General features: G+C 37.4%; 1 protein-coding gene and 1 long non-coding RNA gene across 2 annotated transcripts in view; both read left to right on the top strand.

Annotated features, from left to right (window-relative positions):
• Positions 1 to 20000, top strand: part of LOC144957524 (uncharacterized) — a 118009-nt gene that overhangs the window by 58413 nt on the left and 39596 nt on the right. The window lies entirely within an intron of this gene.
• On the top strand, positions 17162 to 18811 carry LOC144958087 (uncharacterized). Its single transcript, XM_078889724.1, has 3 exons — positions 17162 to 17238; positions 17773 to 17888; positions 18256 to 18811. The coding sequence occupies exon 3, from the start codon at positions 18267 to 18269 to the stop codon at positions 18789 to 18791; it is 525 nt and encodes a 174-aa protein (XP_078745850.1). The 5' UTR covers positions 17162 to 17238; positions 17773 to 17888; positions 18256 to 18266; the 3' UTR covers positions 18792 to 18811.

The following is a 20000-nucleotide window of genomic DNA, read 5'->3' on the forward strand; positions in this document are numbered from 1 at the left end:
CTCTCTCTCTCTCTCTCTCTCTCTCTCTCTCTCTCTCTCTCTCTCTCTCTCTCTCTCTCTCTCTCTCTCTCTCCCCCTCTCTCCTCTATTTCACTACTCAACCTTTGGGCGGGAATGTAGACAGAAAATGTTTAAATTGAATCTCAAATATTTAGGGGAGCCACACCTTAAACAGAGATTACGGCACAGATATGCACGGTTCCTATCTGACCTCTTGTCGCTATGCATGGCAAGCCACTGATGATATGTTTTAAGGTATAATACTCACACCCTTTGCCAGCCAAATACAACGCACTAGCACTTAAAAATTATGTGTATCAAAAACTAGAGGTGCCTATATGAGCCAGAATGTGAGCCATAATCCTTTGTGCGACTATGTGGATTTGTATGGCACTCTCTTCCGGATCGGAAGGTCCTGAGTTCGAGCCCCGCTCTGGAGCGGCGCAAAGTTGAGACCTTAGAAAAGGCTCTTTACTCACCATCTCTCACCGTACTCAGGTGTAAGAAGAGAACCTGGCCGTAAACAGCGTAGTCTCCGTCGGAAAAAAAATTGTTATATTGCCTAACAGGCCTCATGTCTCGTTCTACGTGCTACGTGTTGCTGTTGGCCAGGGTGGACCCCTAGTAAAGCGCTTTGAGAAAGTTTGGTGAACATTGCTCTATAGATAGTTCGAAGATGACGTCACTCACGTCTTTGTTATTGTTTTTTGCCATCCGCGTTTATGAGTAATTCTCACTAAGCTGTATTAACCTTACTATAAACGATCGTGGTTACACAAAGTTTTGTGTGTCGGTCCGTTATACTTCCGGATGGCAATGTTGTGAGTTTTTTAGGCAAGCGCATACTATCTATATAAAAGCTCAAGTTTTTTGTTTTCTTTTCTTTTTTGTACTTTAACGGTTGTAGTCTGATTGGTAGAATTTGGTGAGAACTTATCAGCCAGCTGACTGTATAAAAAAGAGTAACAAAGAGCTGAGTGACGTCAATTTCATCCATTCTGTGGAACAGGCTTCGACAGTCGTGACGTCACTTCCCTCGTAATGACGCATAGTAACTTAGTAACTGGTTCTAAACTATCGGAACAGTGGCGGACGCCCTTATGAAATACTTCGACCAGCATAAAAGTATATCCAGAGGAGAAAAACATTATGAATCTGATCATGTTTTGACTTTTATACATTTTGATCACATGACACGTGAAAAAGTTCTAGCCAGCAGGAAGAATAAAAAGTACCGATTTTCTTTGTTTAGAACTAAGCTGCTTGTTGCTGGGTGGATATGACATCAGACTATTAAATCCTATTGCCTTTTAATTGGATTCAATAGTCTGATGTCACGTCGTCCAGCAACGGCGGCCACCGTGATTCTAAACAAAGAAAATCGGCACTATTTATTCTTCATGCTGGCTAGAACTTTTTCACATGTCTCGTGATCAGAATGTGTAAAAGTCAAAACATGATCAGATTTATAATGGGTTTTTTTTTTCCACTGGATACACTTTTATGCTCGTCGGAGAAATATTTCATAAGGGCGTCCGCCATTGTTCCGATAGTTTAGAACCAGTTACTAAGTTACGATGCGTCATTAGGAAGGAAGTGACGTTATTACTTGAAGCGTATTGGCATGTTGTCTGGGTTCTGCAATTAATTACATTTTTTTCTGAAGATTGTCGTTAGATTGTTCTGGTTGGGATAGTTTTCTTTTGTTTTAGAGATGATTTGATACGATGGATGTTTGGCATGCAGGGGTATCCTCCTATCTTGATGGCATTTTTATTTCCCATTGGGTACAAAAAAAAACATTGTCTTGTTGGAAGCATTTTTGTAGAGGAGTGGGCCTCGCAGGCTGAGCATTTTTGTAGAAGGTTGAAGAATTGTTTGTAGATAGATGGTGTCACATTTTCACTGTAGCGAGAGAATTGAACCATGTTATGTTCCTTCTTCTTTGGTATCTTATTGAATGAATAGGTCTATTTTCTTCCTCTTTTTCATATTTCAGTGTATATTTGTAACCATATATATATATATATATATATATATATATATATATATATATATATATATATATTGAATCGTGTTTGATACACATATGGTACGGATAGTGCTCGACATGTAGCAATGGAGCGAATTATTATTTTAGTATTTACCACAATGTTGCAGTCAGTCTACATTGATGTTTCAGGCCGAATCAGCCATCGTCTCAGGACTGTGTGTTACATGAGTTTGGTTTGTTGTCTGTAGGCCTGAAACATCAATGTAGACTGACTCCAACATTGTGGTAAATATTAAAGTAATATATATATAATATATATATATATATATATATATATATATGTATGTATATTATGAGTGTTGGTGGGTACTTGTCGGTACGATAATGCTCGATAATGTTGGTTAGAGTATAGATAGAATGCGCTTGGCCAAGGAGTTCACAACATTGCCATCCGGAAGTATAACGGACCAGCACACAAACTCTGTGTAACCATGAACTTTTATAGTCTGGTTAATACAGTTTAGTGAGAACAACTCACAAACGCGGATGGCAAAAACAATAACAAAGGCCTGAGTGACGTCATCTGCATACTATCTATAAGAAATAAATAAATAAGGTCACTCGGTCACTCACATATTTCTGTCGATAATTTATATTATATTATTCTTGAATGAGTTAATTACTCTCACTAAAATAAAATGGCCACTAAAGACGCATGAACGGAAACAGAATATATATATATATATATATATATATATATATATATATATATATATATATATATATATATATATATATTTATATATACATATTCATCATCATCATTTTTTTCATCATTGCCTTTTTCACCCTGGGTCAGGGTATAGGCCACAGACAAACAGTTTCCATCCTTCTCTATCCTGAGCCAACTTTTTTATCTCATTCCAGGTCTTACCACTTCTCTGTATATCAGCTTCTTTAATTCATCTCCATGTTCCTCGTGGCCTTCCCCTTGATCTTCTGCCCTGAGGGTTCCAGTCCAATACTTTCTTTGTTATAGTTGAGTCATTCTTTCTAAGCGTGTGTCCAATCCATCTCCATCGTCTTCTTCTATATCCTCTCCCACTGGTTTCTGTTGTGTTCTTTTCCATACTTCTTCATTTTTTATTCTATCCATCCATTTTATTCTGAGTAGCTTACGCATGCACCTGTTTACGAAAATCTGTACCCTCCTTATACATGCCTGTGATGCGTTCCAAGTTTCACATCCATACAGTAGGACAGACTTCACGTTTGAGTTGAAAAGTCTTAGCTTTAGTTGAAGGGAGATATCTTTAGTTCTCCAAACTCTGTTCAAAGATGTGAATGCAGCCTGTGCCTTTCCTATTCGTGCTTTCACCTCTGCTTCCGTGCCTCCATCCTTGTCAATTCCGAGATAGCAGAAAGTGTCTATATCTTCGAGTTCCTGATCTTTAACTTTGATCTGCTCCCTTTGACGCGTACCTATCCTCAAGACCTTTGACTTTGCAGGGTGAATTCTTAGACCAATTGATTCCGACAGGCTGTTTATAATTGTGGTTTTTGCTTGCATCTGGTCCTGGGTGTGGGACAAAAGAGCCAGATCATCTGCAAAATCCAGATCATCCAACTGTGTCCAGGGGGTCCACTGTATTCCATTTCTTCTCCCTTTGGAGGTTTCCTTCATTAGCCAATCAATGGCAAGGATGAACAGGAATGGAGAGAGCAAGCATCCCTGCTTGACACCAGTCTTAATTTCAAAGCTGTCAGTAAGCTGATCTTCATGTACAACCCTGCAACTTGATCCTTCATACATTTCCTTAATGAGGTTTACTATCTTTTCAGGGAGTCCATAATGTGCCAGAAATTTCCACAATGTTGCTCTGTCAATACTGTCGAAAGCCTTCTCGTAATCCAGAAAGTTGACAATAAGAGGAGAGTTCCATTCTATAGACTGTTCCACTATGACTCGCAGAGAGGCAATCTGGTCGGTGGTTGAACGGTTTTTTCGAAAACCTGCCTGTTCGTCCCGCAGTTTAGCATCTGTTGCATTCTTAATTCTCTCTAGAATAATACCGTTGAAAACCTTTCCTGGGATAGAAAGAAGAGTGATGCCTCGATAATTATTACAATTACTGAGGTCCCCTTTCTTTGGAAGCTTGATAAGATGTCCTTCCTTCCAATCCTTTGGGAATATCCCGTCATTCCAGATTCTCTCAAATAGTGGGTGCAGGGCCTCAGCATTTCTTTCCGCATCAACTTTTAGAGCCTCCGGTGGAATCTGGTCTGGTCCAGCAGCTTTCCCCCTTTTCATCTTGTTAATGGCACCCACAATCTCTGCTATCGATGGTGGATCACAGCTAATTGGTAGCTCATTCCTTGCAGGCAAAATTTCTGGCTGGTTGTCTGGTGGTGGTCTGTTCAGAAGGCAGTTGAAATGTTCCCTCCATCGTTCAGATTGAGCCTCTTTTCCAAAAATAGTTTTCCCATCTTTGTCTTCGACTGGTACCTCTGGTTTCCCATATTTTCCAGCAAGTGTCTTGGTAGTTTGATAAAGGATCCTCATGTGTCCTCCAGTCGCTGCTGCTTCTGCTTTCTCTGCAAGTCTGTTCATGAATGCTTCCTTGTCTTTCTTCACAGATCTTTTGACTTCCTTAGCTATGGCTCGATACTGCTCTTGTGCATCCAGTCTTGAAGCCCTTGTTCGGCTTGCATTCACTTGTTCCTTCCTTGTTCTCCTCTTTTCAATAAGGTCCAAGGTGGTTGGACTTATCCATTCTTTATGTTCCGATTTCTTTACCCCCAATACCTCGTGGCAAGTTGTTATGTAGACTTCCTTGATCTTTGCCCAATGTGACTCTACATCTATGTCCTCCTCGAGCTCAGTAAAAGGTTGGAATCTATTACTCAATTGTAGTTTGAATTCCTCATTCTTTTCCCCATCAAGTGCATTCACCTCGAATTTTCTTCTTGTATGTGATCTGGCCCGTGTTTTCTGAGTCGGAGCTTAAGCTTTGCCAATAGCAGGTGATGGTCTGATCCAACATCTGCCCCTCTCCGTACTGTCACATCTTCCAATGAACGTCTGAATCTACGAGAGATACAAAAATGATCAATCTGATTCTCTGTCATACCATCTGGTGAGACCCAAGTTGCTTTGTGGATCCTCTTATGGGGGAACACTGATCCTCCAATCACCAAACTGTTGAATGCACAGAAATTTGCAAATCTCTCACCATTATCATTCATTTCTCCCATGCCATGACGTCCCATGATACCTTCATAGCCTACGTTATCCTGTCCCATTTTTGCATTAGCATCTCCCATCAATATGTTGATGTCTTTCCTTGGCAACTTGTCAATGACTTGTTGTAGCAGACCATAAAATGTATCTTTGTCCTCATCTGTTGCATCATTTGTTGGGTCATAGATCTGTACAATGTTCATGCTGATCTTCTTACTCCGTGTTGTAAAGGACGCCATGATGATCCTTTCTCCGCATTGTTCCCATCCTCTCAGTGACTTCTGGGCAAACTTGCTTAGAATTATTCCTACTCCCTGTGTATGAATCCCGTCCCCTCTCCCTGAATATAAAATCTTCTCCCAGACTTGAGGTGTTTCTGTCCGGATTGTATCCAGTGGGTTTCGCTTACTCCAAGTATATGCAGCCTGTATCTTCTCATCTCAGTCACAACTTGAGAGCTTTTTCCTGCTTCATACATGGTGCGAACGTTCCACGACGCAATTCGAAGCTGCTTGTTTTGCGAAGACGTCATCGGGTCAGCAGAGTCCTTTCGGCTTTGTCTGTTGTCCTTCATAAATTCTGATATTCCAGAAACTCTTCGGTCGCCCAAGCTAAAAAAAGGATTTGGTTTGTCTGTCTGTGTTTCTGTAACGGTTAGAGTTTAACGGAAAGGGGTGTTAACCCTTTGCCAACCCCCAACCTGGAGGACCAGGTGACTCAAAGATGGAGGAATCACACACCATTAGTCGCCTTTTACGACACGCTGGCTTGGCGTTGGGCTATTCTTGACCCTCTCAGTTGAGGGACCCCGGACACCACACGGGGTTACATATTCATAGTGACCTATTTAATATTGTATCACATTATTATATTTTGTTTTTGACTGATATATTTTTTATGTCTGTGTTATATTTGTGATAACTATATCATGTATATATTAATGCTATATATATATATATATATATATATATATATTATATATATATAATAAATATATATATATACATATATATATATATATATATATATATATAAGTGTGTGTGTGTGTGTGTTTGTGTTGTGTGTGTGTATGTGTGTTGTGCCTAAATTTTCAATTTATCATTATATTTATCGGCTAATCGTCTAATAGTCTCGCTTCTGTTCACGTGTCTTTAGTGGCCATTTATTTTATTGGGAGTCATTGAAATAAAATTGTGTTAATGGTTCATGTTTTCTGTGGTAGTTTTAATTACAAATCAATAAACTCCACGTTGGGAATCTATTATATATAGATAGTATGCAGATGACGTCACTCAGGCCTTTGTTATTGTTTTTGCCATCCGCGTTTGTGAGTTGTTCTCACTAAACTGTATTAACCAGACTATAAAAGTTCATGGTTACACAGAGTTTGTGTGTTGGTCCGTTATACTTCCGGATGGCAATGTTGTGAACTCCTTGGCCAAGCGCATTCTATCTATATATAGATAGTATGCAGATGACGTCACTCAGGCCTTTGTTATTGTTTTTGAAATCCGAGTTTGTGAGTTGTTCTCACTAAACTGTATTAACCAGACTATAAAAGTTCATGGTTACACAGAGTTTGTGTGTTGGTCCGTTATACTTCCGGATGGCAATGTTGTGAACTCCTTGGCTAAGCGCATTCTATCTATATATACCACTACAGATAGTTCGAAGATGACGTCACTCAGGTCTTTGTTATTGTTTTTTTTTTTTTTTTTTTTTTTGCCATCCACGTTTATGAGTAATGCTCACTGAACTGTTTTAATCCGACTATAAACGTTCATGGATACACACAGTTTTGTGTGTTGGTCCGTTATACTTCCGGATGGCAATGTTATGAGCTTCTTAGCCAAGCGCATACTTTCTATTGGAAAACCCTACCATATCTTTAGTAAATGTAATTGTTAAATAATGCTTTGAGCGCGTTGAATAAAAGCTGATTGGTAATTAAAAATAGTTTTTAGTACACATGAATACAACAAATCCAACGTTTTTAGTTATTGGGTCAAATTGTCATTCAAGCAGATGAAAAAAAAATACAAATTATGGCGAATCGAAGTACTAATACGATACAATTGGTCACGAAATATCTAATAATCTTACTTGAAGGGGTGGAATAAACTCTTTCATTTCTTTGAAATATATTATTATGTTATATTTGTATCATGCAATAACACATACCTACTCTCGAGCTCGTAGTCTTTTGGGCACGATAAAAATAACTCATTTGATAAATACAAAGAAATGAAAGAATCGTATATCATATGTTATTTTATTTTATATTATATTCATGATTTACCCCCTCGAATTTCATCTGCCACGATACCAAAATATAACCAGTCTGATGTTCTCATTATATATATATGTTTTCATTTCGGGGTTAACACCCATAATACACTATTCAAACCAATGAATAAAAGCGAACTCTTCAGATTTAGAAATCAAGAAAGAAAGTGAAAGTAAAGCGTGAAGCTATTATGGATTAATGTTCTGCTCAATTCTTGAAAGGCGTTCGAGCTGACAGGCTACTTTTTTATGACTATGTTTTTTGTAGAATGTTTTATACAGGTGCTCCACCGTCAATAGAATCAGAAAGTCTCGTTATGGAAGAAAGAAAAAATAAGAATTATATAAAGAGAGAAAACATGTTTTAAAACTACGGGCGTCCCAATATTATAGTTTTTACATTTTTAAAGCATTGTTTACGAGGTTACGTGGTTTTGTGGTTATTTTTTTAAACCGTCTATGGAGTTGTCGTTAGTAGAGCTCAAGGAAACAAGAGATCCCATTGGTTGAACTATTGAATACAACTCACGATTTGTTTTCTTTTGTGGCCAAAGACTTGTCTTTTGACGTCAGTTTTTGGTGGTCAGTGTCAGACTATAGATAGAATGCGCTTGGCCAAGGAGTTCACAACATTGCCATCCGGAAGTATAACGGACCAACACACAAACTCTGTGTAATTATGAACTTTTATAGTCTGGTTAATACAGTTTAGTGAGAACAACTCACAAACGCGGATGGCAAAAACAATAACAAAGGCCTGAGTGATGTCATCTTCGAACTATCTATAGATAGTATGCGCTTGGCTAAGAAGCTCATAACATTGCCATCCGGAAGTATAACGGACCAACACACAAAACTGTGTGCATCCATGAATGTTTATAGTCGGGTTAATACAGTTCAGTGAAGTGAGCATTACTCATAAACGCGGATGGCAAAAAAACAATAGATAGTATGCAGATGACGTCACTCAGGCCTTTGTTATTGTTTTTGCCATCCGCGTTTGTGAGTTGTTCTCACTAAACTGTATTAACCAGACTTTAAAAGTTCATGGTTACACAGAGGTTGTGTGTTGGTCCGTTATACTTCCGGATGGCAATGTTGTGAACTCCTTGGCCAAGCGCATTCTATCTATAACAAAGACCTGAGTGACGTCATCTTCGAACTATCTGTAAGTTAACGATGGCTACGTTCATAGCAGCGCCGATTACTGAGCTATGGCGAGGTGCGGTGACTTGCTCAGGGCCACACAACGCAGAGGGTATTTGAACTCGGTACCTTTCAGGTAATTTATGAAAGACCGTACCGCTGAACCGCGTTGCCACATTTTAACAATTATTTTTTTTAACGGTAGCCATGGTATTTTTGCCTATGGTGGAAATCTTCTCAAAAAATGTTAGCTGACATCGAGAGAAAAAGTTCAGTAGGCGATCTATAAATAGATCTGATATGATGTTAGCAACCACGAATGCAGAAATCCAGCGATAAATATTTATTATCTTTCTCTCCATTCAACTCCGCCTTCACAATTCCTTTCTCATAGAACATGATTTACACGAGTTCTTGCTCCAGTTATCCGGCTGTTAGGGAATTAACTCGTAGAGGGATGGGATTATAATCACACCCCTTGACCTATGACCTGCAATCACTGCCATTGTTTACATTATGACGATTGTCCGAGAGGCGTGGTTATCTACCGGTTTATAGATACATAGATAACCACGCCTCTTGGACAGACGTCATAATGTAAACAATGGCAGTGATTAGTCAACATAACAAACTACTATCGATGGTATAAGTAAAATACCCACTGTTGTGTACATTTAAACGTTTGGTATAGATAGTTCGAAGATGACGTCACTCAGGTCTCTGTTATTGTTTTTTGCCATCCGCGTTTATAAGTAATGCTCACTGAACTGTATTAACCTGACTATAAACGTTCATGGATACACACAGTTTTGTGTGTTGGTCCGTTATACTTCCGGATGGCAATGTTATAAGCTTCTTAGCCAAGCGCATACTATTTATAGGATCGAGAAAATTGTGTAACAACTAGTCATCCATTTGGCGGTATGAAAACAATAACAATGATCAGAGAGAGGTCGATTTCATTCACATTATTGTGTATAAACAACAAAATATGTTTGTCCAAACACGTGTGAAGGTGTGTCACAAATTCCATGTTTTGTTGGTCAAAAAAAAAAAACCCTGCTGGTTAATAATCATTTGATGTCTTTGGCCAATGGGAACGATCTATATTCATGATTTCGTCCAACCTAGTCATCGATCACATGATTTGTTGCTGTACAACGATTGGACATTTCTCACATAAATGTAAGCACGCTGCTTTGTTTATGACAGTTGTAAACATACCCATGAGTCACGCTGAGCAAAATGACCAAATATGACTTTGGATATTTCTCAAACTGTGAACACTTTTCACTATGTTGGTAATTTTGAGCACACCTTGCAATGCAATGTGACCAATGACCTCGAGCACATGGAAAGGTAATATAGATCGTCCCCATTCGATTCCTCAATAGCATGAAATGATTTACATGACACGAGTTCTTGCCTGAATCGTATCGGGAGTTAGGGAATTTTAATGGCGTCCTTGTGTCGTTGTATGTGTGTGTGTGTGTGTGTGTGTGTGTGTGTGTGTGTGTGTGTGTGTATTTTTGTGTGTAAAGATAGTATGCGCTTGGCTAAGAAGCTCATAACATTGCCATCCGGATGTATTGCGGACCAACACACAAAACTGTGTGTATCTATGAACGTTTATAGTCAGATTAATACAGTTCAGTGAGCATTACTCATAAACGCGGATGACAAAATACAATAACAACGACCTGAGTGACGTCATCTTTGAACTATCTATATGTGTGATAACTTCCGGACTATAGGGAAGAAAGAAATTGACGTCACATAGCTTTTTGTTGATGTTTTTAGCCGGCCATTTTTATGAGTAGCTCTCACTAAATTGTATTAATCAGACTATAAACGTACATAGATTTGTGTGTTGGTCCGTTATACCCCCGGATGGCAATGTTGTGAGTTTCTTAGCCGAGCGCATACTATATATAGGCTGATCCAGATATACCAATACTCTTCAACAGTCGTAACGTCACTTCCTTCCTAATGACACATAGTATCTTAGTAACACTGGCTCTAAACTATTGGAACAATGGCGGATGCCGTATGAAATAGTTCCCTGGCGAGCATAAAAGCGTATTAAGCCCATAAATTTGATCATGTTTTGACTTTTACACATTCTGATCACAAGGCATATGAAAAGTTCTAGCTAGCATGAAGAATAACAAGTAATGATTTTCTTTGTTTAGAACCAAGATGGCGGCCGTTGCCGGGCGGCGTGACATCAGACTACTGAATCAAATTGGCATCAATTGCATGATGTCAAAATACTGGTTCCAATCTTCTTAGAAGTAAAAAAATTAGTCCTTCAGATGACTGGATTAATACATTATGCAACTGTTCTCCAGATATCAGAGTGATTGCATCTTATTTTCTAGCTTTACCATCTTTTCTCCTTGCCACCGACAGCAATATCGTCACAATTGGATTCAGTAGTCTGATGTCATTCCGCCTGGCAACGGCGGCCATCTTGGTTCTAAACAAAGAAAATCATTACTTTCTATTCTTCATACTGGCTAAAACTTTTCATATGCCTTGTGATCAAAATGTGTAAAAGTCAAAACAATATCAAATTTATGGGTTTTTCCCTCTGGATACGCTTTTATGCTCGCCGGAGAAATATTTCATACGGCGTCCGCCATTGTTCCGATAGTTTAGAGCCAGTGTTACTAAGTTACCATGCGTCATTAGGAAGGAAGTGACGTTACGACTGTTGAAAAGTATTGTTACGACACAATACACATTTTTTCTGATTGTTAAATTTTGTACATCCCAAACTGTGAGAAATGTTCTTTGTTTGATTAATAAGAACATATAGATAGTTCAAAGATGACGTCACTCAGGTCTGTTATTGTTTTTTGCCATCCGCGTTTATGAGTAATGCTCACTGAATTGTAGTAACCCGACTATGAACGTTCACGGATACACACCGTTTTGTATGTTGGTCCTATAGATAGTATGCGCTTGGCTAAGAAGCTCATAACATTGCCATCCGGAAGTATAACGGACCAACACACAAACTCTGTGTAACCATGAACTTTTATAGTCTGGTTAATACAGTTTAGTGAGAACAACTCACAAACGCGGATGGCAAAAACAATAACAAAGGCCTGAGTGACGTCATCTTCGAACTATCTATATACTTCGGATGGCAATGTTATGAGCTTCTTCGCCAAGCGCATACTATCTCTAACAAGAAATGAAGTGAGTAGGAAAGCGCCAGAAGACAACAGAGAATGAAAACTTCGCGCGGCGATGGGGGCTCGAACCCCGCGACCTTACTGGTACGACAACTACGAGGGAGGAGAGATCGTGACTCTACCGTATGAACTATCCAGACTCTGTCTATATTATCCTGCTACTAAAATAGTTATGTCACCTCATGTTTCAACGTGTCACCCATTCATTGTTTATGCATTGTCAGAAGGAATTGTTACACACTTCCAATAAGTTTTGAACCGGAAAGGAGAAAGGTGTGACGTCACGACTTCTGCTTCCCATTTGCAGTAAATTAAAACAAAAAAAAAACAAAAACAAAACAATAAACAAACAAAAAAAAAACAATAATAAAAAATAAACCAAAAACATCCTCCAACAACAACAATTATTTTTTTTTAAACAAACAATAAAAACGAGACAAAAAAAAAAAAAAAAACAAAACAAAAAAAAAAAACCGTCAAAAACAAACTGTTTTGTTGTTTTTCTTTTCTTCTCCCTTTCCAAAGCACGTCAGTAAATCAACCTATGGCGTTGAATGTGCATGCACGTCACGTGACTGGCATGAAATCAATGGAGCTTTTCATTCCTTGTCAATTAAGTCAATCAACCTAGTCAAGGATTTTTGCAACTGACTTCGTTTAGTTTTGGGGAATACAAAAGAGACCATTGATTACGAATCTTCTTTTCATCTTGTTATTGTATAGAATCAGAATCAATAGCATTCATTCATTCATTCATTCATTCATTCATTCATTCATTCATTCATTCCTATCTGAACTCTATCGGTTGTTTGGCTTCGGAAAAATGTATTAAGCGTTTATTATCAAGGTTATAAAGTGTAACAAACCCAAGTGTACTATTTGTGCAGGCCTGATAACCCAAATTGTTGTGGACTCATTTGTGACCCCTCGTCTCAAAACGGTATTAATAGTCCGTTTTCTTAGCGGCAAGTTCCGTGCGTTTTGTGCACTTTTTGTAACCAGTAAACTAAGTATACAAATTGGTGCAGAAAATTATGAAGATTCGAAAAATAGGTGGCTCCAAATACCATTTTTATTGAAAAGACCTTAAAATTTGTTGTAAAGTCTATTGAAAACGCGGACTTTGTGACGTTTTGGCGCTCGATGACAAAAGTATAAAAAACAAACATTCTCACCCATTAAGAACATCTTGATTAGTTTTTGATCGTGGAGATATGTTTGTTTTAATGTTTTCCATTATTATTTACCAAAAATATAGCTTTTAATTATTTTAAAACTTTTCTGACCGCAGAAAAAACCCCAATAAAAATTGTCCTTTTTTGCCCGTGCAACAAAACTATGAGTCATTAGGTCGACCTATCCTTTACTAAGTATGTACTAGGATGTCTTAGCGCCTGTAAACGAAAAAAAACAACAACAGGAGACTAAAAAAAAATATTTAAAGCAGTTAAAGAGGTTTCTTTCAACCATTGTGTACAGTACAATAATGCTAAATCGAAATGCGGTTTTGTCATCTGTCACCGCCTCTCCCTTCGAGATAACGACAGCTCCATCTACCGACAATGGCATCATGTGTTGTCTAAAAAGTAACTGAGAGAATGAGTTTTGTCTTTTGAACGATGTCAACAAACTACAATTTTATTTTGTGCAATCGATATTCATTGAAAAGGTAAGGAACAATCTTTTTCATCTATTATAAATGTATTATATCATCGTGATGTTATTTTACTTTATGCGCATGCTAGTGCGATAAGTATTGCGCAATGTATGACAAAAGAATTGAGTTGTGAAAAAAGAATTGGGTCAGATTAAATCTGAGTCATATCATAAGCCCCCAGGATGCAAAAGATAGAGTAAGATTATGGCCCATGCTTGGATCTGAACATATTTTTCTATCTTAGTATAATATAAGTTACATGTGCTATGTCAGTACTAAATTTAGACCCTTTTAGATTCGATTAGATATAGATTAGCCTGTCGATGATTGATGATAGAATAACGGTGTTTATCATTACTGCTGACCGAGAAAGAAAAATACATAACTAATTTATTATTAACTCAGTTGATCAAAAAAAAGAACATCTCCACGCACAATTCTACCAATACACGCTAATAGTCACACACATTGCTTTACCTTTTGCATGTTCAGGTTTGGTTTTTTAAAACAATGTATTGACTTGTTTGTTATATTTCTACTTGCCAGCCTCACAGTCCTTTGTTTCCTTAAAAGCATCAAGCCTGGGGACCTCGTCAAATGGGAATGCTAGTTTGATTTGTTGAATGGTCAAGATTGCAAGGACTAAAGTTCCATTCTAACAGGTAGTTGGAAGTATGTGTTCGTTGTGTGTGTGTTGATGTTGTTGTTGTTGTTTTATTGTTGTTTTGCAGAGAATCTTACCACTGAGCTATCCAAGCCCCGTCAACTACTATGTGTTTAACCTTTCTCACGCAAACACACACACAAATACACACTAACACGCACACACACACACACACACACACACACACACACACTCGCACGCACACAAACTTGTTCATTCTGTCATCTCTCAAGCTACCCTATATCGCCTTAAGATGGTAACATTTTCTGTAACTTGAGAAACTACGTAATTCACACTTTGTAGAAAATAACTTTAAATATCGTCTCTTGAGTATGTCATGGGGTTTTGATTTATTTTTCTTTCCTTCCTAGAATGCGCTAATATGGCAGGAGGAAAGAAGCGGCAGACATCCATTGTCGACTGTAAAAATCTGAACAAAGTTCCAAGACTCGATCAAGCTTCCCTGAAATTGACTGGTCGAAGTGCCTGTTTTGTCAAGAAACCATTGAAAATTCTCCTCTCACAAACCCTAAAAAAGCAACCAAGTTAAATTGTATTGAAGACACTTATGTTGCCATTTCTGAGGATATCAAACTTTTTCATGACTCAGGTAGATTGCCAATAGCATTGAAATTCAATATTAACCAACCTGTGAAATGTCTTGCTAGTTTTTTGAGAGACAATGATGGACTTTACCATAAGAATTGCAGACACAGGTTTCATAAATCAAAACTCAAAAGGCTTGCAAAGAAGATAAATCAATGTAATAGTGAAGCAGTTGCAAGTCCTGATACAAGAGGCACATTAAACACATCACATATAAGCAAACACTGCTTCTTTTGTAAGGGTTGTGAAGGGGAATTGACTGAGGTCCGGACTCCTGCTCTTTCACAAAAAGTCTACTAGGAAGCTGTCCTTCTTTCAGATACAAGTATTCTTAGAGTCTTTGCCGAGGGTGATCTTATTGCGATGGAAGCAAAGTATCATAAGCCTTGCCTTATACTGTTCCACAGAAGAGCAGACGATTTTAGATGTAAAAATACTTCAGACAACAAATACAAAACACACATTGCAGAATTCAAACAGGATATTGTCAATTTTATTGATCAACAACAAGCTCGCAAAGACACAAATGATGTGTTTAAGCTGAATGATCTCTACAATTTACTTTTGTCAAAATTAAATGCCATAAATTTGTCGGATTTATATGTACATAAAACTAGATTCAAAGAAAATTTACTATCGAGAGTTCCTTCTTTAATGGAATAAAGGGATGGGCGGGAAGTCTTGCTTACTTTCAAAGAGGGGAATATTATTTCACAAGCAGCTATTTCCGATTTAGATTCAAATGATGATCTTGCAATACAAAAAGCAGTTGATATTATAAGAGCAGAAATAATAAATCATACATTCATATCACCCCTCAATATAGATCATGATAGCATTGTCAATAGTGTACCACACAAATTAGTGAAAATTGTGAATGGCATTTGAAGTGGTCAGTGGTCAGTGTTCGCTAAGTTTTGGTCATCAGAATCGACATACCATGACAATTTCACAGCTTATCATGTTGAACCACAACAACAAAAGCCCGCAAAATTCAGGTAGCACTAGAAAACAGTTGTCCAAGGAAACCCCAATCCCCGTTTATTTAGGAGTCATGGTTTTTGCCAAAACCAGAAAGAAAGGTCTTATTGATAAACTGTCTGCTCTGGGTTTATCAATTTTCTATGCTCGGGTAAAAGATATTTCAGCTGAAACTAGTAAAGAATGTGCCAGTTCTATAAAGAGACAAGTATTTCAACATCATTCAGGGATTTGTAAACTTTTTACAAAAAAGTCACGCCTTCCAGACAATATGCCACCAACTCGTGAGGCTCTCAAACAGCATTTAAATCGAGCAGTTTACCAAGCTGGTTATGTATGGAAACGCTCTCTTGCTAAAGACCCTAGTCTTCCTTCCAGATCAGATTTTGGTTGGAAAGAAGATGGGATGCCAAAGTGGTCCACTTTGACTGACCTTACACATGCCTCACAAAATCTGATTAAATGTAACTGTTCATCAAAGGGATGCTCCAAAAGATGCAATTGTGTTAAGGCATCTCTTCCATGTACTCTGTTATGTGCCTGCAATGGTCAATGTTCTAGAGACAATGATTGACTTTAAACACGTTTTTTAATTGTATGTTTTCAACAATGTAATTTAAAAAAAGGGATGTAAATCTATAATAATGCTGCTGTTAAATATGTACACATAAAAAATGTTTTAATTGGTTCAATTCTTCATTGAATAAATATGTATTGTACAATATATACATAAATTTAAACGTGTTATTTGCTATATGATAGAGATACATTGTACTCTTATGTTTGAGAGTGATTGTACGTGTGTGTCGGGAGGAGAAGGGGTACTTGCTTTGGCGGTTGAATTGTCTATTATTGTTTTGTTTTTTTAATCAAATTAATATTGCTTGATTTTAGAGGATGTGAAGATTAAAAAATGTTTTTGAAATGCATGGCATTTCAAATATATGTCAGATTCTAAACCATTTAAACAGTTTCTAGGAAGGAGATATATATTTTTTTTAATTTCCTGAAAAATCCCAATTGAATTTCGTATTTTCTTATATATTTCAATAAAATTCAAATGGAAAAATATTTTCTGAGTCCAAAGTACGCAAGGGAATAGCAAAACAACCACATCATTATAAAATATTTATAAAACCGTAATTTAAAAAAAAAAAAATAAAATGTTGAAAAAAATGTATTTTGTCACCTTTAAAGGGCAATAACTCGTGGTTCCAGCTATATTTCAACTTGGAGCCACCTATTTTCGAAATCCTCATAAAATTCTGCACTTTGTGTGAAAATTTCATGCTGGTTACACGATTTCCACAATTTTTCCATTAAGGGAACGGACTACAGCTCCATCTACCGACAATGGCATCATGTGTTGTCTAAAAAATAACTGAGAGAATGAGTTTTGTCTTTTGAACGATGTCAACAAACTACAATTTTATTTTGTGCAATCGATATTCATTGAAAAGGTAAGGAACAATCTTTTTCATCTATTATAAATGTATTATATCATCGTGATGTTATTTTACTTTATGCGCATGCTAGTGCGATAAGTATTGCGCAATGTATGACAAAAGAATTGAGTTGTGAAAAAAGAATTGGGTCAGATTAAATCTGAGTCATATCATAAGCCCCCAGGATGCAAAAGATAGAGTAAGATTATGGCCCATGCTTGGATCTGAACATATTTTTCTATCTTAGTATAATATAAGTTACATGTGCTATGTCAGTACTAAATTTAGACCCTTTTAGATTCGATTAGATATAGATTAGCCTGTCGATGATTGATGATAGAATAACGGTGTTTATCATTACTGCTGACCGAGAAAGAAAAATACATAACTAATTTATTATTAACTCAGTTGATCAAAAAAAAGAACATCTCCACGCACAATTCTACCAATACACGCTAATAGTCACACACATTGCTTTACCTTTTGCATGTTCAGGTTTGGTTTTTTAAAACAATGTATTGACTTGTTTGTTATATTTCTACTTGCCAGCCTCACAGTCCTTTGTTTCCTTAAAAGCATCAAGCCTGGGGACCTCGTCAAATGGGAATGCTAGTTTGATTTGTTGAATGGTCAAGATTGCAAGGACTAAAGTTCCATTCTAACAGGTAGTTGGAAGTATGTGTTCGTTGTGTGTGTGTTGATGTTGTTGTTGTTGTTTTATTGTTGTTTTGCAGAGAATCTTACCACTGAGCTATCCAAGCCCCGTCAACTAATATGTGTTTAACCTTTCTCACGCAAACACACACACACAAATACACACTAACACGCATACACACACACACACACACACACACTCACACGCACACAAACTTGTTCATTCTGTCATCTCTCAAGCTACCCTATATCGCCTTAAGATGGTAACATTTTCTGTAACTTGAGAAACTACGTAATTCACACTTTGTAGAAAATAACTTTAAATATCGTCTCTTGAGTATGTCATGGGGTTTTGATTTATTTTTCTTTCCTTCCTAGAATGCGCTAATATGGCAGGAGGAAAGAAGCGGCAGACATCCATTGTCGACTGTAAAAATCTGAACAAAGTTCCAAGACTCGATCAAGCTTCCCCTGAAATTGACTGGTCGAAGTGCCTGTTTTGTCAAGAAACCATTGAAAATTCTCCTCTCACAAACCCTAAAAAAGCAACCAAGTTAAATTGTATTGAAGACACTTATGTTGCCATTTCTGAGGATATCAAACTTTTTCATGACTCAGGTAGATTGCCAATAGCATTGAAATTCAATATTAACCAACCTGTGAAATGTCTTGCTAGTTTTTTGAGAGACAATGATGGACTTTACCATAAGAATTGCAGACACAGGTTTCATAAATCAAAACTCAAAAGGCTTGCAAAGAAGATAAATCAATGTAATAGTGAAGCAGTTGCAAGTCCTGATACAAGAGGCACATTAAACACATCACATATAAGCAAACACTGCTTCTTTTGTAAGGGTTGTGAAGGGGAATTGACTGAGGTCCGGACTCCTGCTCTTTCACAAAAAGTCTACTAGGAAGCTGTCCTTCTTTCAGATACAAGTATTCTTAGAGTCTTTGCCGAGGGTGATCTTATTGCGATGGAAGCAAAGTATCATAAGCCTTGCCTTATACTGTTCCACAGAAGAGCAGACGATTTTAGATGTAAAAATACTTCAGACAACAAATACAAAACACACATTGCAGAATTCAAACAGGATATTGTCAATTTTATTGATCAACAACAAGCTCGCAAAGACACAAATGTTGTGTTTAAGCTGAATGATCTCTACAATTTACTTTTGTCAAAATTAAATGCCATAAATTTGTCGGATTTATATGTACATAAAACTAGATTCAAAGAAAATTTACTATCGAGAGTTCCTTCTTTAATGGAATACAGGGATGGGCGGGAAGTCTTGCTTACTTTCAAAGAGGGGAATATTATTTCACAAGCAGCTATTTCCGATTTAGATTCAAATGATGATCTTGCAATACAAAAAGCAGTTGATATTATAAGAGCAGAAATAATAAATCATACATTCATATCACCCCTCAATATAGATCATGATAGCATTGTCAATAGTGTACCACACAAATTAGTGAAAATTGTGAATGGCATTTGAAGTGGTCAGTGGTCAGTGTTCGCTAAGTTTTGGTCATCAGAATCGACATACCATGACAATTTCACAGCTTATCATGTTGAACCACAACAACAAAAGCCCGCAAAATTCAGGTAGCACTAGAAAACAGTTGTCCAAGGAAACCCCAATCCCCGTTTATTTAGGAGTCATGGTTTTTGCCAAAACCAGAAAGAAAGGTCTTATTGATAAACTGTCTGCTCTGGGTTTATCAATTTTCTATGCTCGGGTAAAAGATATTTCAGCTGAAACTAGTAAAAGAATGTGCCAGTTCTATAAAGAGACAAGTATTTCAACATCATTCAGGGATTTGTAAACTTTTTACAAAAAAGTCACGCCTTCCAGACAATATGCCACCAACTCGTGAGGCTCTCAAACAGCATTTAAATCGAGCAGTTTACCAAGCTGGTTATGTATGGAAACGCTCTCTTGCTAAAGACCCTAGTCTTCCTTCCAGATCAGATTTTGGTTGGAAAGAAGATGGGATGCCAAAGTGGTCCACTTTGACTGACCTTACACATGCCTCACAAAATCTGATTAAATGTAACTGTTCATCAAAGGGATGCTCCAAAAGATACAATTGTGTTAAGGCATCTCTTCCATGTA

This window comes from Berghia stephanieae, chromosome 12 (genome assembly GCF_034508935.2).
Source record: "Berghia stephanieae isolate SIO BIC M18660-M18661 chromosome 12, UCSD_Bste_1.3, whole genome shotgun sequence".
Classification (NCBI taxonomy): domain Eukaryota; kingdom Metazoa; phylum Mollusca; class Gastropoda; order Nudibranchia; family Aeolidiidae; genus Berghia; species Berghia stephanieae.